This window comes from Xiphias gladius, chromosome 3 (genome assembly GCF_016859285.1).
Source record: "Xiphias gladius isolate SHS-SW01 ecotype Sanya breed wild chromosome 3, ASM1685928v1, whole genome shotgun sequence".
Lineage (NCBI taxonomy): Eukaryota > Metazoa > Chordata > Actinopteri > Istiophoriformes > Xiphiidae > Xiphias > Xiphias gladius.
In genome coordinates this window covers 12,694,453-12,720,579 of record NC_053402.1, presented here as the reverse complement: position 1 = coordinate 12,720,579, position 26,127 = coordinate 12,694,453, and the positions used below count along the sequence as shown (strand labels likewise).

Below are 26,127 nucleotides of genomic sequence, written 5' to 3'. Positions count from 1 at the left end.
GTGAAATCTTTGTTTGCTGGTCATTTTTGTCCGCCTGTAATGGAGAATGAATAAAGGTTCTCATTTTATCTCTAATGTAAAGATAATCTGAAAGCCCATGGGATGGTATGACATTCAGGGTTTGAGTTTCACTTTATCCTGAGTCTTAAGTCTGTGCATCATATCCTTCACTGCAATGTGTTTATGCTGGTGAGAAAAGTTAGAGATGACTGACAAGATCAGTCTATGATCATTTATTAGAGCCCTTTCATCAAATTATCTTTATGCAACATAAAGAGAGAGCTGGTTCTTGAAGTGCTTCATTAATGTGACATCTGGTGATTACTGTTCTCAATTTATTAATAGATTTATGAATAAATTATCAAATAAGAACCAATGAGTATGATAAAGTATGAGTGCCCAGTTAACTGTGCATGACATTACTCAGCTATACAGTAGCTTATATCCAAAATCCTGTGGCGATGGGGAAAGTGAAAAGCCGCTGAGTCCAGTTTCAGCAATTTTGAGAAAATCGTTTGTTTTAAAAAGGCCGGATTGTGCATTTTTAAATTGATGGGGGACACTTCCTCAGAGCTCAGAACACATGGGTTCTTCCAAAAATTCCCCACGTTTTTTTTTATTAGGACTAGCACTGCCTTCTGCTGGACGGATATCAAATTCCTGCAGACCAAGCAGAAATATCCCCCCACCCCCAGTTATGGACCATTCTTTTTTACATACAGAACAGAGACACTGGCGAGATGGGTCTCCGTGGTGACCGGTTGGTTGGCAGGACCTAAACGTTAAAAAAAAAAAAAAAACAGCACGCGGAAAATCGTCTGAATGACTGGTGCAATACTGGTAGGGATCTGGCGGTATAGCCCCCCCTCCCCCAAGTCGGTCCTCTCAAACTCGACTCACTGCGTGCAGAGTTCAGGTGAACCGTATGTTAATACACTGCGGCCTATGCTTTAGGTATCGCTAGTCAATGCCCACATCTATCATCCGAGAGCATCTCAGGGCGCTGTTGCAACTCCAGTCCTTCAGAATCAAGAACAGAAAGCCTGAATTCAATCATTTGCAATCAAAACACAGGTTTTATGCATACACACACACACACATATACACACACGTTATATAATAAGGCATTTAATAAACCTGAGAACAGTTAGAATACAAACTATATGGGAAATATCCAGACAAATAAGTAGATTCACTTCTGAAGTGAAGCTCAATTGGGTTGGACAGACGCACTGCAGGTTTGTCATGCATCCAAACGGCGGACGAAACGATGGCGCAAAAACACCATCTAAATTCTAACAAGCTGTCCGTCACAGAGAAAGCCCAACGGGCTGCTTCTCCTCGGCGAGATGAATAACCTTTTTAGGCCGTGAATGAAATATCCCCTCTGTTCACGGTGACAGTGAACAGCATTTTTGGCATTTGGCTCCAATGGCCACACATTCCAAATTCATTTCATTTATGTTCTCCGACGACACCTGCAACATCAAAATCCGCATGTGAAATGCTGGCCAAAAAAAAAAAAAAAATCCTATGTGTAACATGCCCTGTGAGGTCAGCGAACAGCGGGCCTGCTCGGGTTTCCACACGTCTAGCTATAGGCCTCCGCGCACATGGTAGCATCCTCATTTGTTCACCTAAAAATAGTTAGAGACTACTTGACACATTTTTTCGAAACCCATGCATCTTGGTACCCGATACTGAGACGCAAAGCTCTGTAAATGGTGCTGCTCGGGGATATATAAGAGAGAGGGGAAAGGGGCTAGGGGCATTGACTCGAGTCCGCCTTGGTTTTCACTCGCCTCAACGCAGCGCAAAGGTGAGTGGGAAGTGCGCCGAACGGGCTCCCTGGCGCACTGCACTGGGAGGAGTGGGAGTCAGCCGAGGAGATCCCCGTGGACTATAAACTGTAGAGAGAAATGGAACCGGCGTAGCCGACAACCGCTCGGACCGCAGGACGATTCAGTCAGTGCGGGGAGGAGGCCAGATGCGGCCATTTTGGTTCCAAAAGGATCAACGTCTGTGGATGATGATGATATTTTACATGATCTCTCTTAACCGGATTGAAAAAAAAAAAAAAAAAATCACACCTAAAGCTAACGATGCGTTTTGACACATCATTGCGCTTCCCCAGCTACACGGTTTATTTGTGGCAGTGACTCGTGTTGCCGTGATTTGACCTCGCACTGGGAGCATCATCCACTTAGTGCCATAGCAGCATAACGGTTCGGGATAAACAGAGTCAGACCTGTGCTGTGATCAGATATCCGGAGAGCAAAGAGCAGCTCTTTAGCCCATTTAAAAAAAAAAAAAAACAGAAACAAAAAGGACTGGTGATGGCTTTGAAAATGCCTGAAAACGATGATTTCCAATACTGTGTTAACGATGGCTGCACGTTTATTCTCTTGTGAAGCCATTGCAGGTATAGCCTCGTTTAAGTCTTGGACATGAATGTCTGGCCACTGAGGCATGATCTTAGCCCACAGACCTAAGGCCATATCATGTCTTATGATTTAAAAAAAAAAAAACGCTGTAGGAAAACACCAGTCATTTAAAGAGAAGCCCATTAAACTCCCTGTATACCTCTGTGAAGCACCTGCACCCTCCCAGGGAGTGTGTGAATCTCCCAGATACACTTTATCAGTGTTTCAGATGGTTTACTTTGAAGACGGATATTTGCAATGCAAAACTAGGACCTCTGTGTTGGATTTTTGATGCTTACACTAACCCCGAACTATGTCTGCTTTCCCCTCCCAGATAGAAAAATGGCCTTCGCTGGTGTCCTCACTGATGCTGAAGTGAAAGCAGCTCTGGACGGCTGCTCAGGTGAACCTCACTGTCTTAGCATACAGCAGATTGAACAGAGAACACACTGGACTCATTTTTTCGTTCTTCTTCTTATATTATGGGCATAGTATGAATTTTCACTGTGAATGCACATACATTTTAAAAAAAAACAACAACAACTGATCCACAGTTATCATATTACATCCACACTGAAGTCCTGTGTTGGGCTCGTGCCCGTTGGGCGCTAAAATGGTGTTAAAATGTGCGTGACAGCTGCTGACTCCTTTGACTACAAGAAGTTCTTCAAGACATGCGGCCTGGCCGGCAAGACCGCAGAAGACGTCAAGAAGGCCTTCGCCATCATCGACCAGGACAACAGCGGCTTCATTGAGGAGGACGAGCTGAAGTAAGCCATTCCAGCGATTCACACTTGGGGCTGACACTCGATGCTTAGGCCTCAGCGGCCTAAAAATATGCACCGGATATAGTACTGCTGTCTCATGTTTAAGTTAGATCTAAGTCAATCTAAGAAACAAGGGGTAGCCTTTCTTCTTCCCCTCATTTGTACATGTTAATTTAGCTTGGCTATAATCAAATAAAACAAAGACTGCGCTGAAGAAATTAAAGTGAGGCCGTGCTGAATGAAGCCTGAAGGATTTAGGACTTTGTACGTTTAAATCCTTGCGGTCAGGCTTTTGGAAACATTGCACTTTGTTGTAAATTCCCAAACACAGAGGCTCTTTAAAAGGAAACTGGTTCTACATAATGCTCTGGTCCAGATCAATCAATACAGACTGAGATGTACATCATCTTAACCTCTGCTGTTTTTTTTCCACCCCGTCAGGCTGTTCCTGCAGAACTTCTCTGCTAGTGCCAGAGCACTCACTGAAAAGGAGACCAAGGCTTTCCTCGCCGCTGGTGACAGTGATGGTGATGGCAAGATCGGAGTCGAGGGTGAGAGTTGTTTGTGGAGGAGGGCGGTCTTTTACTAGATATCTCTGATTGTAGCAGATCACAGCAAAGACAAACGAGATTATTTTCTAATGCCCGTTAGCGGTGGACCCTAAATTAATCTGTGTTCCAATGTAATTTTTAACATCCACCCACATACTTTCTATATCTGCACGGACTCAAACTCTTGCTTAGAGAGTGGGTCAGATTGGTCTAGATCATACCAACGTGATGACTTAGGAATCTGAATACATTTTGCTCACTACTAATGGCAGTTTTATTCTACTTTCACAGAGTTTGCTGCCCTTGTAAAGGCATAAATTTCCACCGACCAAGATCCACTTCTTTTCATGGAACTGCGAACTCCTTGCAAGATTCAGTAATCATCAGCTGAAAGAATATTTTTTTGTACCTTATTTATGAGTTGCCTGCGGACTATTTCTTAACATGGAACACATACTTTACTGTTAATGTTATTCACATGTGTTATATGTTCTGAAAAATGACTTGTGTAAACTGTACAACACCATCTGCACTTCTGAGGAAGAGTGAAAAACCAGGAATAAATACTCTTTTGGTGTAAAGTCATCTCGCTCAGGCCAGTCGTCTTTGAATTGGTCAACTTGTCTGGTATTACACAACCCACTGTGTGCACATGCTGCAGCTGTATCAACACAATGGGTTGAGGAGGAGTATCCACCTGCCAGGGGCTTTTGAATACTTGTGGGGCGCTGGGAGATGGTCGAACGGACCTGACCAGCACTTGTTTTGATAAGCGGTTAATGAAAAGGGGAGCCTAGCTGGTCTCAGGCCAGGCGCTGGGAAACATAGTGGGAATGGCTCGCGTTCTTCCTGGATCCAGTGAGGTTTGCACTGGATGGCTGTCACGCATAGTGATACTAGGTGCTCTGTTCCAAGGTCTTTTTCTCCACCGTCTGCTGCGTAGCCAGTTAGATGATGTGCTGTGGCAACAGGAGGGCTATTTACAGCCACTTTTGCATCAGCAGGCCCCCAAAGCGGGTTACATCTGCTGCTGAGATGCGCATCTTAACAAACGGTTGATTTGTCTCGCAGTGTTTGGAATGTGCCACATTTTCTTGGACAATAATCCATATACGTGAATCGGCCCTAGAAAGAAATCTGAACAGCTCATCAGTGATGTTGAAGTCCGATTACAACTTCCAGTGGAAGTCAAGTCACGTAAACCCTCAACCCTGTCAGATGACCAACCCGTGGTCAGAACAGAAAGAGCCACCCGATGATAGCGGGCTGGCCCCATAGGACAGTGCTGCCACCCATAGGTCAAAACTATTCTCTCAGCGTTGTAAGCGGAGCTGTGGAGTGTTAAGACAAGGTAAATCATTTCAGAATGACCCCCCCCCCCACGCAGTCCATTTTGATCAATACTTATTGACAATGAATACATTCTTAGAATATATGCAATACAATTGACTTGCCAGTCAAAATGGGGCTGATGTGGAACATCTGCAGTGTCTATGCACCACAACGATGACTGCTGTGCGCTTGATCTGATTTTAAGTAGACTGGTGGAAACCTGATTCGAAGAGTGCTCCCAGACACAGCCTCAATTTGACAAAATGCAAATTATGGCATAATTTAGGCACCTCGTTGGACTCGGGTAGACTGTGCCAACGTTACACGTGTCTAAACGGCAAAAGTTTGTTTGTCAAAAAGTGAACTACTATTAATTTATTTTTGCACATTTCGCATTAACCTTCAGGCCATAACAAATCTAAGGACGAACAAGACTTTTAGGAAATTCGTGAATAACGTTCGTCCCAAATCAACGATGTTACGCGAAAAGAGGGGAAACAACCAATTAGCGCCACTTACGCCTGCTCTAATTCATGCATGCCCAGTATCCAGCCTCTTGGATATATGGCCGCGTGTTGCCAGCGGCACTTCCAATCCGTCCTCCTCAGCAGTGCCCAGGCCTATTCTTAGCACCGGGGGACATCGAAGACTTCTTCAAACGCACCTTTTAAGCGTCTTCATTTGTGAAACTCAAAATAGACGGCTGGCTGTACGGGACAATTTTTTTTTTTTTTTACCAGCCCCCTACCCGGCGGTGTCAGCTATCTTGTGCCTCGGATTTCGATGGAGTGAGGCTATAAAAGGGTCACCTGGGGCATTGGGAAGATCACTGCAGTCGACGCGAGTCTTGCCTGTATCATCCGTGCCCTACAAAAGCGAAGACATCAGAGGTGAGTTTGAATGAAAGGAGTCAGAGAAGCCCCAGGATCCATGCAGACCAAAAAAAAAAAAAAGGGCCTGCGCAGCATCAGGCCTGGCATCTTTGAGAAAACATGGAGGATTTTTAACAGTACGTTTTACTAAGCACCTAATAAGGAGAATCTGAGAAAAAAAGAGATGAATTCTTTCTTTCTTTTTTTTTTTTTTTTTTTTTAATTTTTGCGGGATCGTCAGCTGCACGAAGACATGGATTTACTGTTGAGACCTCCCAGCATCTGTAGAGTTGCAGTAGGGGACACCTGTCAATCTCAACCTCTCGAATGGTATTTGGAAATGCGACACCAAACATGCCCTTCAGAAAGAAGTGGATTCAATCATTTGCCCTTAAAAATGTGAAATCTGTCTATTTTCTATTCTATTTGGAATAATTTGCAGATTTAAATATATATATATATATATATATTTTTTTTTTTTTTGGCAACAGACAACTTTTCCGCAAATCACCGAGCGTTGCACCGTTTATTCTGATGATAATGTGATCGATGTTTAGCGTCTATTTAGTATGATTTATTACTTATTCTAGAATGTAAAAGGAAATATGAATACAGTCAGCCATAATCCATACAGTGAGCTGCCAAGTTCCCAGGTGGCTCCCCAGCGATTACTGAGCCATAATCGATCCTACTCTAAGCCTAATCGTGGTTTATTTTTGTTTTCGCAGACCAGAATGGCCTTCGCTGGCGTACTGAGCGATGCGGACGTCGCTGCAGCCCTGGAGGCGTGCAAAGGTGAGTCACGGAATCACGGTCCCGTCGACCCTGAGTGGCTTTTATTTATTTTTTTTTTGGAGCATTAACAGCCACCAGCCGCATCTGCGTTGACCTCTTTCCAGACGCCGGCACGTTCGACTACAAGAAGTTCTTCAAGTCCTGCGGCCTGGCCGCCAAGAGCACCGACGACGTCAAGAAGGCCTTCGCCATCATCGACCAGGACAAGAGCGGCTTCATTGAGGAGGACGAGCTGAAGTAAGACACGCGCCTGCAGACAGGCCAGTCCATGCCTTCCTTCATCCGGTCTTATTGATGTCAGCTGCATAAAACGGTAGTGATGCATGCCTCTGCCTTCATGCCCCGTGAACACCCGTGGACCAGAGCAGGATATAGTATCTAATGCCCTGTTTGACAAAGACTGTCAATCTTTTCCTCTTTGGCCGACTGGCTGGTAGATCTTTTATTTTTATTTTTTGATTAATTAAATCCAATAAATTATGACTGCTGTCAAAATAATATCTTTTTTTAAATTATTATTTTAACAGATAACACCTGCCTCAGTGTCGAGCCGCGGTTCGGCAGTAACAGGCTATTTACAAGTGACAAGCCCTGCGGTCAGGTTGCCTACGCAGTGTGTCTGGGGCCCCGTGAACTAACCGCCGCCTCCGTGTGTGTGTGTGTGTGTGTGCGTGTGTGTCCGCAGGCTGTTTCTGCAGAACTTCAAGGCGGCTGCGCGTCCACTGACCGACGCCGAGACCGAGGCTTTCCTCAAGGCCGGTGACAGCGACGGCGACGGCAAGATCGGCGCCGAAGGTATGCTGGACGCTCACGGCCTCATTCTGACGCGGGGTCGGTTGAGGTGTTCTCATACCAGCTGTGTGTTTTCCTCTCCTCCCCCCCTGCAGAGTTCGCGGCCTTGGTTACGGCATAAAATGGCACCGGACCAACAACACCTGCTCTGATGGAACAACAAAGCCCACGTCGACCCCCCCTCCCTTTGTCATCTGAATATAGATAATTTTTATACATTTGCTGAAGAGACGTTTCCTCCTACGCAACACACTGTCCAAGAAATGATGATTGTGAATGTCGGTTGTGTTCATGTCTTAAATATGAATTTTGCTTACTGTAAGATCTATTATGCACTTTCCAGGAACGAACGGTAAAAAAGAATAAACATTCTTTTGCTACTGTCTCATTGGATTTTTATTCTTCATAAAGCCTTTGATTTGTGGCTCTTTTCAAGTCACGAAAAAAAAAAAACCATCGGACAAATTCGTTTCGACCAGTTCTCTTTTTCTCCCTCCCTCAAATTCAATTTCCTTTCTCTTTTTTCTTTATTTCTTTTTGCCATAAAATATAAATGCATGTCAAAGCAGGTAAAGGAAAAGAAAGCGATGGTAATTATAGCTGGTGATGTAATCCTTACTCTTACAGTAACACACGCACATTACACTTACTCACGCAGTTTATGAAAGTGTGTGCGTGCGTGTGTGTGTGCGTGTGCGTGTGCGTGTGCGTGCAAGTGTTTAGTCACGCAGCCCCACGCTGCAGCCACTAGGTGGCGTTACTTCCATTAACAGCAGACCCTGGGACCGAGACTCAGTGATGACAAACAGTAAATCATCCCGCCGTTAAAATCGACGAGTGGACTTTTAATTCCCTCGCTTCAAGCGGTGGGGAACTTACTATAAATCAGAAAGGGAGACAACTTACGCGTCCGAAGTTCACACCTCGGGGCGGATTTTTTCATGAACCTGTTGGTAAAAATCGGTGGATAAAAAAAAAAAAGATTAATTTGCAGTCCAACTATATACTTGAAACTGATTATTGCAAAATATGCCGGGCGAGGATGTGCCCGGAAAAATGCACTGAAAATAAGTTGAATTAAGAAAAACACGATTTTATTTTTCATTGAACATTTTTCACTGTAACTATGTGTGTGTGTGTGTGTGTGTGTGTGTGTGTGTGTGTGTGTGTGTGTGTGTCGGGGGGGGGACATTAGCAAATGTAAATGAATAAATGATCGCCCGGTAACTGGTAACTGTATAGTCTACGAGGTATCAACATGGCGCATGACATCATGCGTCGGCTGTGGGTGAAGTCGCACCACCGCTCTCGATCCGGTGTCCCCAGCCTCTGTCGTTTTTTTCTCACACGCGGTCTGGTGGCAGGTGACAGAGCTTCGCTTGACCTGCTCAGCGTGTCCGCCTGAGGCCAGAACCTCGCCGGGGACTAGCAGACATCGCTTGTTGAGCGGCGCCCGTCGACAAGTTTGGCACCGGGATTAGGTTTAGGAGAGGCCGCCAATGACACAACCACCGGAGATAGGCTACAAGCTTTTATTCAATAATGAAAGACGCCAGGAAGCTGCCAAAAAAATAAACAAAAAAAAAGCTGCCGTACACGCGCTGTGCGTAAAATTCATGCCCATAGCACGTGTTCTTGATTCTTTCTTCGCCTATCATAAGCTTCTTTTTTTTAAAAACTAATAACTTAATCATATCTCCACTAAGACAACTTCAAATATAAAGTATATTCAAATTAAAAGTTGGTTGCTTTATCCTGGACCACGTGCACCAGCGCATTTCGACTGATTTCAAACGACAGTAATTTGATGTCTTCAGGCCTTTAAATAAAGTTTACGCGGATCTTCGCGCACCTGTCGGGACACCGCGCCAGACTGGCACCACCCGCCCTTTCACGGCCGCCAGCTGTCGCGTGCGGGAGCGTAGCGGTGCCAAGAGCCCCCGCGTGGGCCCACGCACGCGTTGCGCGAGCTTTAAGTGGCTGTCTCCTAATGTGAGGACGTTGGGAGGGGGGGGGGCTTGCTGGTGTGGCACCAGGCATTTAGTGGGTGTCTGGTTGCAGATGATATTGTCGAGTCGGTTCGGGAGAGCGTGTGCACCAGCGGAGGTTCCATGGTGTAATGGTTAGCACTCTGGACTCTGAATCCAGCGATCCGAGTTCAAATCTCGGTGGGACCTGCTTCTTTATTGGTTTCACGCGCCTGCTGTTTCAGCGGTTCTCTCAACAATATCAAAAATGTCCGCACAAAAACTCGTTCCAGCAGCACACGCCAGTCCGTCTTTCTCCTCCCCGTACACAGCATATACACACTTTCCGTTAACCTTATATCATAGAGACAAATAACCTCTTTTTCCGTGTGTAACTGCAGTCAATACCCACCCAGGACTGTGCTCGACGACCCCTGAATTTGTCTGCGTGTCTGACCCGCCGGGGGCCACAGATGCCCTCGGAAAAGACAACCTGAATTGGTCATTTTGCTACCGGACAAATGGACAGTGCGCAGGTCTGCTTCTTCCAGCAAGAACAAAAAAAAAATGACCTAATGGGACAAATGATCAATCTCCAGCAGAAATGAATCCAGTGCTCAGCCCTGTGTGACCTTCTGCCTCCTACGCCTCTACTTGAATAGGCCATGTGAATACCCGGGACACTGTACATTATGCATCATCATCACCATCACGGAGAGACGGGACGCCGACGGCAGAGGGTGACCTCGGGTCCCGTACTCAGCGCAGTTGACAAAGCAATTTACCGAGGTTACCCCCCCCCCCCCCTTCCTGACAGTGTGAGACAGCGAGAAGGTTATGAAGCACCCTCGCCCCTGACATTCAGTGATGAGCAGCTATGATGTGTGTTTTGGGGGGGGGGGTTACACTAGATTGGGACGGAGACCACCTGACCCCCGTCTGCCGTGACTCTGCCTCACCCGGGCCATCGACGTGGTCGATTCGGGCAGGCGAGTGTGTACGGGCCGAGCCATTGGGCGGTGACTCAAGTCATCTCGCGCTAGGGCTATCGACGCGACGCACACACTCGGTCCCTCCGCAAGACTACAAACTGGAACCGACATGGAAACGTTCAATGTCAGCTGACGTTTTATTCCCCGTAACTCAGCGCAAACGCATTGATAAGGGCACACTTTCAGTGGGGTGTGGCTCAGATGTGCTCGTTTTGAGACTGCTGTCTGGAAACTGATGTCTGCATGGGGGGGCAGAAAGGGCAAGAGATGGAGAAGAAGAGAGAGAGAGAGAGAGAATGCGGTTACATTACTGCCTCCCTGCATTTACTGTACTAGGCTCTATAATTCTAGAGGTGAGAGGAGGAGGGGGGTTGGGATGACAGGAGGGAGTGGCGGATGGGGGAGAAGAACGCGCTTTTCAACTTAATTTGCTATTTACAAGGGCGTTACAGATGTCCACGGTCCGGTCTCTCTGCCCCTGGGCGTTATAAATAGCAAAGGTTAATTAGCTAGCAGGGAAATTGGATCAGGGGCGGGCAGTTAGAATTCGATCCATAGACAGGTAACTCAAGCGATCCCCATTGTCCCTGCAATCAGACCTATATAAATCCGCCTTGACGGACAGCAGTCACCACATAGCCTTACCTCTCTGCTGGATCACCTACCGGGCAAGAGAACCCGCCCCAGCCCCTCAACACGGTAAGTCGCTGCGCGGATCCAGGGAGGTCGCTTTCGGTGGCCACTTCTGGTTAGTTTTCTGAAGGATTTCGCAGAGGCGGCTCCTGAGCTTTCAGCGCGCGTTAGAGCCAATGCAGCGGCTGCCCAGTCGGATGACAGGTGAAATAATATGTCTTACTGGTGACAGGTTCATTCTGTTTAACCTGTGGGAAGCAGCCAACGCATTGAGAACATTTACTGACTTTTAAGAATCGACCTGGATCGGAAGACTTTCATTACGTCTCCCGGCCTGTTACTGAGGCCGACTTCTCGGCGTCAGGGTTGTCACCTGGACACGTTCTGCTCCCCCCTCAGTGTCGAGTTGGAAGGTTTTTTTTTTTCTACTGTACCTGACTAAATGTGTTAATAATTCACCGTGCCTGTTCCATCCCACAGGAATAAAATGTCGCTCTCATCTATCCTTTCCGCCGATGCCATCGACAGTGCTATCAAGGACTGCCAAGGTATCGTCTTCCACCTACATCATTATTGCTCCCTTCATTAGATTTTTCTTTTCCAGTTCTGTACGGTATTTCTGCTGGAGCCTGTGCAGTACACCAGACAACAGATCCGTCTCTATATGATACCCTGCTGGCAAACCGCAAAATGTTTCATGATATATAGGCTCAATTCAGTACAGTTTAACAGCATATACATGAGGGTATGTGATTAAGGCTTTGTTGAGCAGCAGTTGCAATAAGCCAAAGAAAGATCAGATGCTGTAACCTAGTCTTATCACTGGAGGTCAAAGACCAAGGTCTCTTAAATCTCTAAAATATAAATAAATTCTACATTCCAGCATTCAGGACCAATATCTTCTCCAAGCTCTGTGCCCCTGGACAATAAGATTAAGGGACGATACATCACAATTACTAATACCTTGTCAGTCATATGTCATCTCGTCTCCACAATTTAAACATAACATGTATTGCTTTAACATTTGCCAATACCACAGCAACTTTGCTTTAATTCTGGCTTAGAGGGAAAACCATCCCATACGAGCGAGAATATGGGACTGAGGGCAGAGTTTTTCTCGTTTAACCATCAAACCCAGCTTGTGCTGTCCCTGACTCTGCTGTCTGTTTCTCCTCCAGCGCCGGACTCCTTCTGCCCCAAGAAGTTTTTCCAGCTGTGTGGCCTCGCCAAGAAGAGTCCCCAGGATGTGAAGAAGGTTTTTGGGATCCTGGACAATGATGCCAGCGGCTTTATTGAGGAGGAAGAGCTCAAGTGAGTGAGCGGCCCGTTCACAAACTGCAGACTTTCTGTTGTGCCCAGGATCTAATGGGTCAGAGGCTGTTTGTGCCGTTCCCTCCAGTGAGTGAGGAGATTAGACTTGAATGTCTTCGACTCGGTTTTAATGGTACTATCGTAAATGTTTTTTCTGAGATTCAAATAGGTTTTTGTTCACAGTGGTGCCTGTTTGCCTTATGAAAATCACTATGTGCTCACAGCTCACTCCAAACAGATGACAATGCAAGAGGCTGTCTTCTCACTCATGTTTACAGCTACGCCCAGCTACGAAACCTGTTACAATTACATGTGACTTGATTGACTTACAATGAAACTTAACAATCATCCCTTTTACTTTTTTCGCATCATGCCTTTGTCGTTATTGCTATATCCAACTGTTACGAAGGAGTACCTCTCACTTTTGTTTGTATGTGTCTGTGGCTCTGTGTCTGCCAGGTTCTTCCTCCAGAGGTTTTCTCCTGGGGCTCGTGTCCTGACAGACACAGAGACCAAGGCCTTCCTGTGTGCTGCTGATGACGATAGTGATGGCCGGATTGGAGCAGAAGGCGAGTGGATCCACACCTATTTGAAAAATAAAATTATGCAAGACGTACATGTGTATATGGACAAACACTGCAGCTAATAAAACCATTTCCACATTTTTTACATTTTCAATTAAAATTAAGTAAATTCGTTGATTTCTTTGAATAGTTTGTTTCTTCGGGGTTGGTACAGGGAAGATGGAACAGGCCCTTAAAATGGCTAATGTTCTCAAAGATCAATTGTGATTTTAGATTTGTGAGTTAGTTTAATTAGGTGACAAAAATTGTGCAAATAAGGTGTCACGCCTTACTAATGCTGTTTCTTCTCTCCACAGAGTTCCAAGCCATGGTCTTGTCCTAAACAGCGGGGCTCCATCTCTCCAACTCGATCTGACCCCGCTACCGTCCCATTCCACTGCTTCAAGGGCTCTCTTAGTTTTAGTTTCTTTTTTCTCTCATCTGGTTAGATAAAATTTTTGATTCTTTTTATTTTGCAAGCCTCGCTCCGGTCCACAGACACCCACATTGTCATCATGTTTTTAGTTTTTTTTCTTTTTCAAATGTTTCAGACAGATCATAAAGCTGTAATGCCCCAATAAATGTACAATTCACCAAATTACTGAGGAAATAAAAGATTAAATCCAAGTCTTGTGACTCTTTACATCATTTCCTTGTGTACATCTTTGTATATTTCTGTATTCTCTACTCAGTTTTGGTTTGGAATGATACAGTGGAGCATGACAAGGGCAGAACCCCAAAATATTGTATGGTGGTCTTGGCTTTTACATAAAGGAGCAGTGAGATGATTTCCATGCACAAAATGAAGCTCTAAACCCCTAGGAAGTGGGAGTCCATATACAGTATGCATACACTGATCCAGATGTGCCTATGCACAAAACACACACACACACACACACACACACACACACACACACACACACACACACACACACACACACACACACACACACACACACACACACACACACAGACGTATGCAGACACACAGTTACATCATTTCTTTTACAGGTCTAAGGTGTTCTTAAATCTTTACTTACCCTCACCAATCACAGCGGTAAATGAGATTGAATGTCAGATAGTGTCAGGTTTAGGAGAAATGAGACGTTCTTAAAACACAGGGTGTCTGACTGAGTGGATACTGTATACAGTACAGGTGTGTGTGTGTGTGTGTGTTTGTGTGTGTGTGTGTGTGTGTCTGTGTGTGTTTGTGAGTTTAAAGAGTCATATAGAGCTAACACAGGGAGAAAGCGGAGGAGGTGACCTTGATGACCAACTAAGTGTCATCGCGACTGGATCGAGTGACACCTGACCTCAGCTTTTTAAATAAACCCAGCTGAACTTTGGTGTTGGTCAGGCTAGGGAGACGACACACACACACACACACACACACACACACACGCACTAAACCCAATGCATCTGCAAAAATCAAATATGAGATCAGACACAGACGGCCATCCATGCAAACACACATAATCCAAAATATGCACATAAATATGCACACATCACCATGTACGTGTTAATATATCCATCTGTTTGAGTTTGTGCTGGTGTGTATGTGTGTATGCGATGTACAGTATGAACTGCACACTCTGCAGAATGCTATAGCTGGGAATCCTAGCCTTACATGTATTCCTTTGCCAGGTCTCCTTGGTAGCTCAGGAGATCCTGCATGAGGATATATTACAGAAGAATCCTTTTATTATGCTCGCCCCAAACTCTCAGACAGACGTGTGACCGTATCGCAACTCTTCATTCCTCCTCCGAGAGCCCCCAAATAGCACACAGCTGTTTAATTCTCTGCATTTACAGGATTCATGGGATTAAAATTAACAACCACCTCACTATTCACCCCCCCACTAGAGGCGCCAAAATACAGAGTACCAATTTTTTCAGAGTTTCCACCTTAGTGTCATTTCAGTTATCTGTATATTATAGGGAGAACCTAACTATTACAGCACACACCTACTACTCACAACTCTGGGGCATACCCTGGTATTAGCATGCGGTTGTGGTCACAAATGTAGGATGTGTAGTCATACCTGCTGTTGCTTGATTCAGGCGGTGTGCCGAGACGATGATAGAGGTTTTAAGAGCGTTCTTTCTTCAGCAGAGCCTGTACAGCCTGTAAAATACCTGTTTATTTCTTGTCATATTATAAATTTCACTGTCACGACAAAGTGATGTGATGAAACTATACTGATTAGCAATTTAATATGTAAGAACTATTGACCATTTCAGACAACATATAAGAAAAAGTCATTTAATACTTTACTCATACTCCCATATGAGTAAAAACGGAGTAAGAGGGTTAAAGAGGAACTCCACCGTTTTTATGCATTAAAGTCTGTTTATAGGTCTTGGGGAGAACTACTGCATAGAGAAAAAAAATGTATAGTCTTTTGTGGCTCCAGAGGGAAGTCTGATAGATTGCCTCAAGTGATGTCACTCGAGTGTTGGTTGGATCTGATCATCTGAAAATGAAAAAAATCTGGGGGTGTGGAGTTAGAAGGTTTTGACTTCACCAGAACTCTGTAGCCCGCTCCTCATCTCTGCTTGAGACTAGTGGCTCGAGACTACATTAGCCGCTGCTGGCATAACACCCTATCTGTGGTCGAGTTGCACTGTGGGTAATGTAAGCGCCAGGTTCTGACCATGATGAAGAACGCGCAGAATAAAAAAGACAATACCTCTGGTTCTGCTGATTTTGATGGTTTTATTTTTCAAACTGTTCATCGTGAGTTTGACAGTGATTATGTATATTTGAATGTATGAATGTTTATAGTCTCTTCAAGTCTTAAATTGGACCCAACAAAAAAAAATCTTCAGTTATATGTAAAAGCAAACTTCAGGTACCCATGTGTATAAGAGCAAGAGTAATGTTGACATTATAATAAAAAATATTTATTGGTACATTGCTTTACATTACATTACATGGTTTGCTCATAAATAAATAAAACAAGTTGTAACCCTGCTGAAAAACTACAAAGTTTGAACTGTGTTGGTTTTCTTAAAACTTGTTGCATTAACAAGTCGTGAACTAAAGCAAAAACTGCCATTTTATAACACCGACATTCCTCATTTCTGACGTGTACTGCAGGTATCAAGATACAAACACTGGACATGCAGAGAGAGACACTGCACTATCTGTAGTTACGAGGAAGTAACAGGGAGCGAGAATGGAAGTAGGGTGGCGGGCTACACAGCTGAAAGCAGGACAGGGTTGGGGAAGCCAGTAGGTAACACAAGCCAGGTTGACACACAATGGAGCCGTGGCCCCTGCGGGTCAGGAGCGGCGAGTGGTAAACAGGAAGGAAATGTGAGCCAGCAGGTCGACGCTAACTGCTGGATATGCTGCTTTGGGACAGCGGTACAAGATAATGTGACAAGCAGATTACCAGGACTCAAGGGCAGAGGGAGGGAGAGAGAAAGAGACAGGCTGTAGCTGTGTTTCTCTCTGGGAGACCACAGCTGTGACAGGCCAGTAATGTCCAACAGCCCTGGTGGGGTAACTGTGGGAGAGAAAAAAAAAAAAAAAAAGGATTTTTGGATGACAAAGTGAACCTGGAGGAGGTTTTGATATTCTTTCACAATACTAGCCTTCAAAGACAATTCTATCATCTTTCAAGAGCTAAAACAACAATTTAGATGTAACACATACGTTAAAAGCCAAGTTCCTTTGTACTGTTTAATCTGTTGATGGAAAAAATGGTCTAACAACCATAATTTTGTGCAGTGTAATTTCAAGCAGGAGGATAAATCCAAGTAATATGGTAAATCACGTTGTTTCAAACTGTAATTTCTGAGAACAGTGTTCTTGCCATGACAAACAAACACATTTTGAGCGTAGGGAAATTTCTTACCCTACTATCTGATAAATCTACTGTATATGACCAGCAAGGGTGTAATTTTGTACATTGAGAATTAAGGGACTAAAGACAGGAAAAAAAGCTAACTGCAGGTACCTTTGAAGACAGGAGTTGCAAAGGTAAAATGAAAGTGTTACAAGGGTTGAATTCAGTAGCACAATGCAATTGTAGTGTTAGAAGAAATAGTAGTAGTAGCAGTAGTCACCTTAACTTAACTTAACTTAACTTAACTTAACTTAACTTAACTTAACTTAACTTAACTTTTACTATACTTCACTTTTATATTTAAACGTTTTGTGTGACTGCTAAGACTGTACCATGCAACAGATCTGGATAAGCCCTTTGGGATGAACACATAGACCTAGCCTGCTTGTCTGCTTGGCACTTCAATAATTGATGCCCTCGCTTCATTGTCACCAAAAACTCATATCAAGAAAGGAGTGTCAGGCTCACCTTACTGATTAGGTCTGTGTGAAACTTTAATGTGCGCCCCATCTTCAACCGATAAAAAGCGGATGTGCTCGGGTAAACGAGGGAGTGGGAAGCTCAACCATTTGGACGTCGGCTCCGCATCCGGGGTTCGCTGTAACAAACAGTGGTCATATTTTGACTCATTCCCAGTCTTTTGGAGCCTGGAGGTATCAGAGAAGTTGCTACCCGATAGCTAGTCTGAACAGGGAGGAACGTCGTAAAAGATTTAACTGGCGTGTTAGGAGGACTGAATGGGCTTTGTGAGCTTTGTGCAGGAACTCTATCCATAATGCAGGGGATGACAGCACTGCCACTGTTCCCCAACAAGCATGAGTCCTGAGCCTCCACTTATGATGTCTGTGTGTAGCTTCCCTTCATTAATGAATGATAGGCCATGCGCATATCAATGGCCATTCCTGATACAACCAGGGCATTTGTGGAGGGCGATTTCTCAAAATCTATTTCCACCCTGGCTTGAACCTATTGTTTGCGTATCCGCGAACCGATATGCTTTTATATATACATTGACTTTGACTAGTAAATAGACTAATGCGAGTTTGCAACTTGAACTAAAAGCCACACCCTCCGTAAACCCATGAGCGGCTTTTACATGTGCTGACTCGCCCGCAGACTGAGTAATGGCTGTCGTGGAGAGGTAGACAGGTACTTTGCAGACTTTTCCAAATGAGAAGGCACAATCAGATAAGATGGTGAGTGTCATCCAGGACACACTTAGTTTGACTAGCTGAATAATGGAGGCGAACTGTCTGGTTGGAGAGGACAACTAAAGAATGTTTTTGTCTAGGTGGAGTTTGGTTGGTAAACACCTTACAACATCCATAAATATTAGCATAAATACGTAGAGTCCACTGAAAAGAAAACACTTACCTAAACTTGAATTACACTCAGAAATGCAGACATTACTTACAAGTGTTTGCATCTTAAAATGTGGTTTGTGGTCATAAACCTTGACTTTTTTTTAACCAAAATCATTACAACTACTGATATTAATGGCATATTTTCTATTAACTCAATATACCTTGACTATGCATCTTAAAAATGAGAGATCCAATAACTACAATGAACATGTGTATACCACATATAATTTATGAGCTGCTACCCACAGCCTGACAGACTCCCTTGTTCCTACATGATTTAAAGAACTACTTTGAACTGTCAGGTTTCAGCTTCAGTCTCAGTTTCTAGCGCAGGTCTTAGTCTGGACATTAGATCTGACTATGACCTCAGCAGAGCTGCCAGGTTGGCCCCACCACCCCCTACCACCACCATCCTACATTCTACATCCTTCCCTCTCTCTTGCCAGACATCCGCGAACAGTGAATTATTCAGGGTTAACAAGCTGCTGGGACGTCAAACTCAATTGTGCATTTTCATTAAACTTCTCTTGTCACGGTGGCTGAAGAGCAGAGGATGTGGCCCAAGCGTGAAACATCATTAAGCCGGTTCTTCTGACAGAGAGGTGCCAGAGAGGGAGGGGACACGCCAAAGGAGAGGCTGGTATCAGGCAAAGTCCCGGCCTCCTCAGTTGCTTCCTAGTAAAGGAGTGTTCTGCCAGGTTTGATTGAGTCAAAAGATCACGTGTGATTGAATAAAACTGGCTAGACTGAGCTGATTGATTCTGACTGGTGAAACATGTTGACTGCTGTGGATCTGAAGCAGTCAGATCTGAAAAGTTCTCTTTATCTTTTTAGCCACAAGAGAGCAGAGAGATGTTGAGGTCAGAGGAGACGCAAGACAACAGAGAGCAGACAGACTTTCTCAGTCATAAACTATGTGGTAGACTTAGGAAATGTATGGGTGAGATACATTTCAAGTTACTTCCCACCTATATTTTACTCGCAACCTGTCTCTGACTAGACTGTTGACTCCACTTGATTGAATTTGAACAGGGATCATTTGAACTATTTTAACTATAATTACAGATTGAATAATCATGATTATCAAAAGAGCTGTTCTTATTGAAAAATAAACAACACTTATAAAATGACTCTTAATTCTCTGTAAAAAAAACTAACACGTGAGGTTTTGGACTGAACAAATTTAAAATGTAGATATAAAATGACAGATTGTCACATCCACAAGAAAGCTAAGTGACTCCCCCGAAAAGTCATTGCATACGGTTTTATGAAAGTACAAAAGTTTTTATTATTGTGACTACAAGATTAAAAATAAGATCAACACGTATTGACTGCAAACCTTAATTCTTGGGGTCAGAAACCTGAGGTCTTTGAAACGGGTTGGTCTTGTTTTTAATCATGTAGCACCCATAATAGAGGCTTTTTAACTTTTCAACCTTAATGACGCAGTGTGCCTTGACCTTTTTTTGGAATTTATTACCTTTCTTGTGGACATTCATTGACTACCTGTGCATGAGGAGCACCTGCTTTGTGTTACAACGCTGTTACATCCAAGAAGCGCTTCCTCATTTGCTTTTTTATCGAAGAATTTTTCTTATATTTGGTAAAAACAAGATACTTGACTCACTACAAACACACTGATTTTATCAAAGAACTGCATCAAAATGTTAATCCCCACTGGATCATCTAGAGCAGAAAACCGCAGCAGCACTGCTCTCTACAGGCTGATATTTGCTACTATGCTGCACTTCTGACTACACCACGTCTGGTGATGTCTCAAAAGGTGTGCTGCCCTGATAGGAAAACCTCATGACCAGATGTTTTCTCTTGCATCAAAGAAAAAATCGTCTTGGTTCAAATTATATATGGTCATTTCCACTAAAAGGAAAGCAGGAGTAAAAGCACATTTTGATCACTAGCAAAAGAGAAAAGTCTGGGTTTTTTTAGTGCGGAATGCAATAAAATCATTTAATGGTTGCTTTTTCAACGTCAAATTTTCAGCGTTTTCGAATTCAAACCACACAGTCATTCCATGCATCCCTTTCACAGAGACATATGCATACAATGATGTCAGTTTGCATTTGTTGTCATTGCAGACCTTAGCTTGCACCATCACCTATTTATCAGTCTGTCTTAGTTTAATTATGGTTAAGTTCATAAGCTCATACCAGTAGGACCATGGATGGATTATGAGACAAACGGCCCCTGGGCACAGACATGCAAAGGCCGCCACCCCTCCTACATTAGAGCAAGACCCAAAAGACTGAAGGAGACAACCCCAAGGACAAGTAACAATCAAAACAAATAACGCAGTGGACATTTTGCATTTCTCTGTGGTCCCCAGGCCTGTGCCGGTCAGGCCCTGACGGTAATACAACCATGAGTATAACCAAATCCTCTGCTGATGCCTGACCTCCTGCAATGCACTTGCAAAGATAGCCTGTGCGAAATGATACTGTGGCGTCCTCTAGTGTATTTGGAACATGATACATGCAGAGAGTGGTATGTAGTGTTGCTCATAATCTCGATGATTTTATCCCCCACTGCCTCAGAATGAATAAATAAATAAATAAATAGATAATAATCAGTAGGCTGCCACCTAATAAACAAACGCAGAGATTTGGCCACTCACTTCAACTCAGCTTCTGCTCTCACCGGATGTGACGCCAGATCGGCCTCCTTCCTGTCTGGCCGGTGGGGCTGCTAGCTGGTGCTGCTGCTGCTGCTGCTGCTGCCTGTCAACATCACGCTGCCCCAGAGGACGTCGGTGTCCGGGATTTTGTTTTTAACTTGTTGTCTCTGACAGTGCTCAGACTGTCCTCCGCCATGCCCATGTACCAGGTAAAGCCCATCAGTGGGGGTGACATAAAGATTGATTTGCCAACCTGCATGTACAAGTTACCGAATATCTACGCGCAGCAAGGGGACAGCTTCACCCACGAACACGCGCTTCAGGTAACTGTTGACTGATATAATTTCGAAAAGCTTCATTTAAAAAAACAAACAAACAGATTTTTAGCTTGTGTTTTCTCTCTCGCTATTGCCCGCAGTTCGTTTTGTCTCTCGCCTTTCCTTTCTAGCACGGTTTCTTAGCTTTAGCTGTCTTTAGCCAAGCTAGCCGGCTAGCGTAGCTTGTCAGGACAATGTGTAATGTCACTTTTAGCTGATGCAACAATTAGGTGAATGTGTCTACTGTCCATCAACATTTAAAGATTACTATACGATATAAAGTGATGACACAGAGTTGCCTCTCTCCACTCTTTGTTGCATTTGCAGACTTTGGCATTATTAATGATATATAATAAGGGGATATAACGATCGTTAACATAACTGCACATAGGAGACTCTTGCTCCAGCTGTGCAGAACCTCAGGTACTGTATATAAGCACAGCTTGGGTACTTCCATTCATGCCACTTCCTTTCAGAGGGGAATGTTGTACCCATTTCTACACTAAATTTATTTGAAAGACGCAGAAAGCAGTTACTTTACACACAAGCCTTAATGAACTCATAAAATGTGATTCATACTTACAGATTAAGCTCAGTTTTCATACAAAAACTGTTAAAATTGGCTCCAGCTCGACTTTCTGTAATAGTAAAATGGTGCGTAGACATTATGGCATCAGTATATATAAACACTCAAAGGAGCAATTTTTTTTTTAATACCTTAAAGGACAGGTTCACATTTTTTCAAGTCTGTCACACAGCACACACAGTAGTCAGTTGCTCATATGAACATTGAAACGGGTTTTGCATGCTGTAATCAGTCCTTCTGTTTATATGCACAGTCAGTTTAACGGATGGGGGACAAAATCCAGTCCTGGTTCTGAGTTGAAATATGCTCCAAAGTTTGTGTTGTGTTACTGTATTGAGCTGCAATGGAGGGATAGTAACACAAAGAGAGAATTTTGCCCACTATATCTTCAGTTTGAACCACACCTTAAAATTTATCAATGTAATACTCATGTTATAGTATTTTTAGCAACAAGGGGCATGTTTGAAATAAATCAAAATGTCTGATTTATGAGGCATTAAAAAAAAAAAAAGATTTCACACCCATATTTCAAGTGCATATTGGCCATGTATGACAAAGTCTATCCTAAAAATAATCATACCACTGGAAAGAGCATTTTTAATTAGTAAATGCACAAAATTTGAAGTTGGTACCTTCAACCAAACTGTTTTTTTTAGGTGTCAAACACGACATGTTTTACTACAAATTAAGATTCTGCAAAAAACAGTTCTACACTTTAACTAAGTCAGGCAGTTAAAAGCTTTGAAGAAATAGTTTGAGCATTGATGTCCCACTTACACTGCCAGTTGGTGTAAGTGGGGCATCAATGGTCTTCAGGATTATTGATGTACGACAGTGGACTGTGTCATACATGGGCAATATGCACTTGAATAGACATGTGAAATCTTTTTTTTCCCTTTTTAATTCCTCATAAATCAGAAAGTTTGATTTCTTTCACACATGCATCTAGTTGCTAAGAAAGTGCTATAACATGAGTATTATATATAAACATTTAAAAGATTTGATGTGGCTCAGTGTGATGATTTAGTGGGCTCCAAAGCACAAAATAATTTTTAAATACAATTTTCAGCTTCGAAAATATGCAAATGTAGACCAACCATTTTATAAGTTAAGTACACCTAATAGTAAAGAACAATCGCTGATACTTTCAAGCATGTAGCATGACTAGTTCAAAAGTAATGACTTAACTTTGCAATTTTTAAGCAGCACTTGTTTATTAGGGCCTCAACCCCTTTTTTAAAGCCTCCATATCTCAGAAACTATAAAAAGGTACAAGCCGAAAATTTTGCACACCAGTTGTTGGGTTCAATGAAAATATTTACATAAAGTATGAAGTAAATCCAAGATTGTCAGTCGGGAGGCTTCTGTTGATTTGGCAAGGAATGACAGAGTGGTGACGTTCATCTGGGACAGATATTGTGGTACAAAAGAGAAACCTCATCTAGGTAAAGTATAGTCTTCAAATTTCTTCATGAGATGTCTTTCATTGATCTGTCTTGTATGTGTGAGTGTACTATTACGGTTTATCTCTTGTCTGAGAATATGTCAAATTATAACTCAAGATTCTCCGTTTTATCTGTGCAAGGAGAGTTTAATGTTGGGACTCCAGTTTACACCCAGGCTCTAAAACCGCTGCAGGGTTGTGCTCAAATTGTTTAAACTGTGGATGTTTGCATCCTTGGATTTAGCCAAACGGCTATTTCTCTCTGTTTACCCAGAATGGCGAGGTGGACCCAGCAGTCAAAGCTCTGGAGGCGCGGCAGGATGAGATCATGAGAAAACTGTACGAGCTGAAAGCAGCCGTGGAGGGCCTGGCCAAGACAGTGACCACCCCAGATGCTGATCTGGACCTGACAGTCAGCAGCAGCCTCTCCTCCGAAAGCTTCAGCTCCGCAACCTTCAAAGGCACTACAGACCTGGACGCACTACTGGGCAAGGTGAGAAACTGGGAGTAATACCGGCGCGCTTTTGTGATGCTAGAAATTTATTTCTACATGAACCATTTACTGGCAGGATGTCTCTGTTTCTGTCAACGGAACAATTTGACTGGATTTTCTCTTTGGTAGTAGCAGTCTCTGATCATACCCATCATACCTGCCTATCCTTACAAGTTCTAAATAGTGTACTAACTGGCAAAATCTGCTCATAATGGAATTTTAATTTTTAATTTTTTTATTTTTACAGCCTATTTGTGCAAGCTGTTCGGTTTAGTTATAGAGGGCAAATGTTAATACAGTATTTATTTTGAATAGTGCACATCTTTACCACTGTCTTGTTTAAATCAGGACCATGGTGCTCTCCGTGACATTGTCATAAATGCCAACCCGGCACAGCGACCTCTGACCCTGCTGGTGCTCCACAGTCTGCTGTGTCAGCGCTATCAGGTGCTCTCCACCGTCCATATTCACTCCTCCATTGCCAGTGTGCCACCACAGCTCCTGTCCTGTCTCGGTCCACACCATGTGAACAGCTTCGCCCGCCACTTGTTCCAGCTGGGCTTCACCCTCATATGGAAAGATGGTAAGACCGAAGTGAGAGAGACAGTGTGTGTTAGCGGATGGACAGAGGACAAGAAGTGTAGGACGACTGAAAGTGAAGTGGGAGAGAGGAAATCAGAACTGGAGGGAAAATATAGAATATCCATGCTATACCTGAACCAGTTTTATATGTTGGTGCGACACAGTCCTGATACACAACAGCTGGGCTTTTTAATTTGGAGTTAATTTATTGTGTAAGTGAGTGGGTGTTTTGCTTGTTTTGGTTGTTCCATAATTGTGAAACTAACTACAATACCTTTCACCCCGTTATAGTACTTCCAAAAAACAATAAATGTAATCAAACATAAATCCATTTGAGAAGTGGCTTGCCAATTGTGATTAAGATCTGAAGCCTTGAATAAATGTCAGTAATTTCACTATCAAGAACAGAGTTTTGCAACATATTAATGCGACAAACTTTGTTTAAATAAGTTAAAATAATCTTTTGGGAAAATAAAGGCTTTGTACTGTGGAAAAAAATCATGTAGATTTCATGAACAATATACCTAAAGGTTATCTTATAAAATCATGTTTAAACTTGTAAAATGTCATTGTGTTTTAGGAAAGCTATTTCTAACTGTTCCGAGCTTTGTGTTCATATTACCAATGATCTGCATGTTGAAATGATCTGGATGTTGTAAATGCTTGTGTCCTTGTTATAATGCGACACGTTTCTCCTATGCCCTATCCACAGTCCCCAAACTGGAAATGAGGTTCAGCATCAAGAACATGTGTCCCATCAAGGGTGAGGCCAACGTGGCACGCTTCCTCTTCAAGCTGCTGGCTCCCTACCCCAGCGACCCTGCTCTCGCCACTTTGCTGGACAGCTGGGTGGACACGGCTTTCTTCCAGCTGGCAGAGGGCAGCGCCAAGGAGCGAGCCGCCGTCCTGAGGGCCCTCAACTCCGCCCTTGGCCACAACCCCTGGCTGGCGGGGCCGGAGTTCTCCCTGGCTGACATCGCCTGCTACTGCTGCTTGCTGCAGAGTGGCTCGGCCTCCTCTGCTCCCGCTAACGTCCAGCGCTGGCTCAAGTCCTGCGAGAACCTGGGCCACTTTGGTCCTGCCAAGCTACTTCTGTAGTGACTGGGGCTGTCCCAGGACCAGACACCAGAAGGGTGTCTCACCCAAAAAAAAAAAGTGAGAGAAAGGCATTAGAATATTAAAATATCCCGGCCATGTCTGGAAGGCTTTCTAATGCTTCCCTCCTTACTGTGTTATATCACTGCACAGACAAAGACTCAGTAGAAGCAAGATGGTTGACGGTTGAAGTAACTTAAGAGTATTTGTCTCTGCCCTGCTGCTTTTGTAAAACAAGAGAATCTAGGCTATTTATTGCAAGGGAGGAAGCATGAGAGGACTGTAAAGACAAGGGCTTGGTGATGGATTAAATAAAAGGTACTGACAGAAATTGTCAGTCCACCACACACGGTACACCTTCCACCCAATTTGTGCCTAATATGATCCTGTTCTAAATATGTGTGCTAATGTGTGGTGGCGGGTATTACTGGATGTTTTCAAAAGTAATACTTTGAACCATTTGTTTTTCTGAAGCCATTAAAACTTCCACTTTGGATCAAACTTTGAACTGGGGCTCGGGGTTTGTTTTATTGGACTGTTTGATCACTTTAAAAAATGATGTTGCTCAAGTGACCAAACAAGTGGCATTCACTGAAGTGCGCGGCGGTGTCCAACAGGTGGCAGGATTGTCATTTATAAATTGAAGGTAATTTCCAAACATAATGTCATTTATGAACTTAAATCAGCTGTTGATCCTATCCAGAAACACATTGAGCTGCACCTCTTCCCACCAAACGTGAAGACAAAGAAATGTTAGACAGG

The 26,127-nt window shown here is 43.6% G+C and overlaps 4 protein-coding genes, 1 long non-coding RNA gene and 1 other non-coding gene across 11 annotated transcripts; 5 read left to right on the top strand and 1 right to left on the bottom strand.

The window, feature by feature from the left end:
• Nucleotides 1–941: 941 nt before the first annotated feature.
• LOC120788430 (parvalbumin beta-like) lies at nucleotides 942–4,326 on the top strand. 4 transcript variants are annotated; one of them, XM_040124261.1, is made up of 5 exons: nucleotides 942–1,074; nucleotides 2,758–2,826; nucleotides 3,061–3,193; nucleotides 3,632–3,741; nucleotides 4,033–4,326. In XM_040124261.1, exons 2-5 carry the CDS (start codon nucleotides 2,766–2,768, stop codon nucleotides 4,056–4,058), a joined length of 330 nt encoding a protein of 109 aa, XP_039980195.1. In that variant the 5' UTR covers nucleotides 942–1,074; nucleotides 2,758–2,765; the 3' UTR covers nucleotides 4,059–4,326. The 4 variants fall into 4 exon arrangements, with proteins under 4 accessions (XP_039980195.1, XP_039980196.1, XP_039980194.1 ...); XM_040124262.1 differs by lacking the exon at nucleotides 942–1,074 and adding an exon at nucleotides 1,194–1,238; XM_040124260.1 differs by lacking the exon at nucleotides 942–1,074 and adding an exon at nucleotides 1,578–1,819.
• A 1,338-nt stretch (nucleotides 4,327–5,664) lies between these two features.
• Nucleotides 5,665–7,914, top strand: LOC120788431 (parvalbumin beta-2-like). Of its 2 annotated transcripts, none has more exons than XM_040124265.1 (5): nucleotides 5,665–5,963; nucleotides 6,674–6,740; nucleotides 6,845–6,977; nucleotides 7,426–7,535; nucleotides 7,628–7,914. In XM_040124265.1, exons 2-5 carry the CDS (start codon nucleotides 6,680–6,682, stop codon nucleotides 7,651–7,653), a joined length of 330 nt encoding a protein of 109 aa, XP_039980199.1. In that variant the 5' UTR covers nucleotides 5,665–5,963; nucleotides 6,674–6,679; the 3' UTR covers nucleotides 7,654–7,914. The 2 variants fall into 2 exon arrangements, with proteins under 2 accessions (XP_039980199.1, XP_039980197.1); XM_040124263.1 differs by lacking the exon at nucleotides 5,665–5,963 and adding an exon at nucleotides 6,185–6,275 and having other exon boundaries at nucleotides 7,628–7,870.
• Nucleotides 7,915–9,637: 1,723 nt separating this feature from the next.
• trnaq-cug lies at nucleotides 9,638–9,709 on the top strand. The gene has a single exon. It is a non-coding gene; the product is annotated as a tRNA-Gln (tRNA).
• Nucleotides 9,710–11,611: 1,902 nt separating this feature from the next.
• pvalb8 (parvalbumin 8) lies at nucleotides 11,612–13,341 on the top strand. The gene is made up of 4 exons (XM_040121889.1): nucleotides 11,612–11,672; nucleotides 12,303–12,435; nucleotides 12,895–13,004; nucleotides 13,316–13,341. The coding sequence occupies exons 1-4, from the start codon at nucleotides 11,612–11,614 to the stop codon at nucleotides 13,339–13,341; spliced, it is 330 nt and encodes a 109-aa protein (XP_039977823.1).
• Nucleotides 13,342–15,859: 2,518 nt separating this feature from the next.
• On the bottom strand, nucleotides 15,860–20,959 carry LOC120805167. Its single transcript, XR_005709521.1, has 3 exons — nucleotides 20,849–20,959; nucleotides 17,321–17,450; nucleotides 15,860–16,510 (listed from the first exon to the last, which is right to left on the bottom strand). It is a non-coding gene; the product is annotated as an uncharacterized LOC120805167 (long non-coding RNA).
• aimp2 (aminoacyl tRNA synthetase complex interacting multifunctional protein 2) lies at nucleotides 20,872–25,873 on the top strand. Of its 2 annotated transcripts, none has more exons than XM_040155100.1 (4): nucleotides 20,872–21,057; nucleotides 23,470–23,688; nucleotides 24,037–24,271; nucleotides 24,983–25,873. In XM_040155100.1, exons 1-4 carry the CDS (start codon nucleotides 21,043–21,045, stop codon nucleotides 25,366–25,368), a joined length of 855 nt encoding a protein of 284 aa, XP_040011034.1. In that variant the 5' UTR covers nucleotides 20,872–21,042; the 3' UTR covers nucleotides 25,369–25,873. The 2 variants fall into 2 exon arrangements, with proteins under 2 accessions (XP_040011034.1, XP_040011024.1); XM_040155090.1 differs by having other exon boundaries at nucleotides 20,873–21,171.
• Nucleotides 25,874–26,127: the final 254 nt, after the last annotated feature.

What these genes read in the sequence shown, in the direction of transcription:
- pvalb8 (XM_040121889.1), top strand. Translation starts at nt 11,612, where the DNA reads ATGTCGCTCTCATCTATCCTTTCCGCCGATGCCATCGACAGTGCTATC. An exon ending in TGCTATCAAGGACTGCCAAG is followed by an intron (nt 11,673 to 12,302) that starts GTATCGTCTTCC and finishes TTTCTCCTCCAG; the next exon opens with CGCCGGACTCCTTCTGCCCC. An exon ending in ATTGAGGAGGAAGAGCTCAA is followed by an intron (nt 12,436 to 12,894) that starts GTGAGTGAGCGG and finishes TGTGTCTGCCAG; the next exon opens with GTTCTTCCTCCAGAGGTTTT.
- aimp2 (XM_040155090.1), top strand. Translation starts at nt 21,043, where the DNA reads ATGCCCATGTACCAGGTAAAGCCCATCAGTGGGGGTGACATAAAGATT. An exon ending in CCCACGAACACGCGCTTCAG is followed by an intron (nt 21,172 to 23,469) that starts GTAACTGTTGAC and finishes CTGTTTACCCAG; the next exon opens with AATGGCGAGGTGGACCCAGC. An exon ending in CACCCTCATATGGAAAGATG is followed by an intron (nt 24,272 to 24,982) that starts GTAAGACCGAAG and finishes CCCTATCCACAG; the next exon opens with TCCCCAAACTGGAAATGAGG.
- LOC120788430 (XM_040124259.1), top strand. Translation starts at nt 1,988, where the DNA reads ATGCGGCCATTTTGGTTCCAAAAGGATCAAC. An exon ending in AGCTCTGGACGGCTGCTCAG is followed by an intron (nt 2,827 to 3,060) that starts GTGAACCTCACT and finishes TGTGCGTGACAG; the next exon opens with CTGCTGACTCCTTTGACTAC. An exon ending in ATTGAGGAGGACGAGCTGAA is followed by an intron (nt 3,194 to 3,631) that starts GTAAGCCATTCC and finishes CCACCCCGTCAG; the next exon opens with GCTGTTCCTGCAGAACTTCT.
- LOC120788431 (XM_040124263.1), top strand. An exon ending in AGCCCTGGAGGCGTGCAAAG is followed by an intron (nt 6,741 to 6,844) that starts GTGAGTCACGGA and finishes ACCTCTTTCCAG; the next exon opens with ACGCCGGCACGTTCGACTAC. An exon ending in CGGCAAGATCGGCGCCGAAG is followed by an intron (nt 7,536 to 7,627) that starts GTATGCTGGACG and finishes CCCCCCCTGCAG; the next exon opens with AGTTCGCGGCCTTGGTTACG.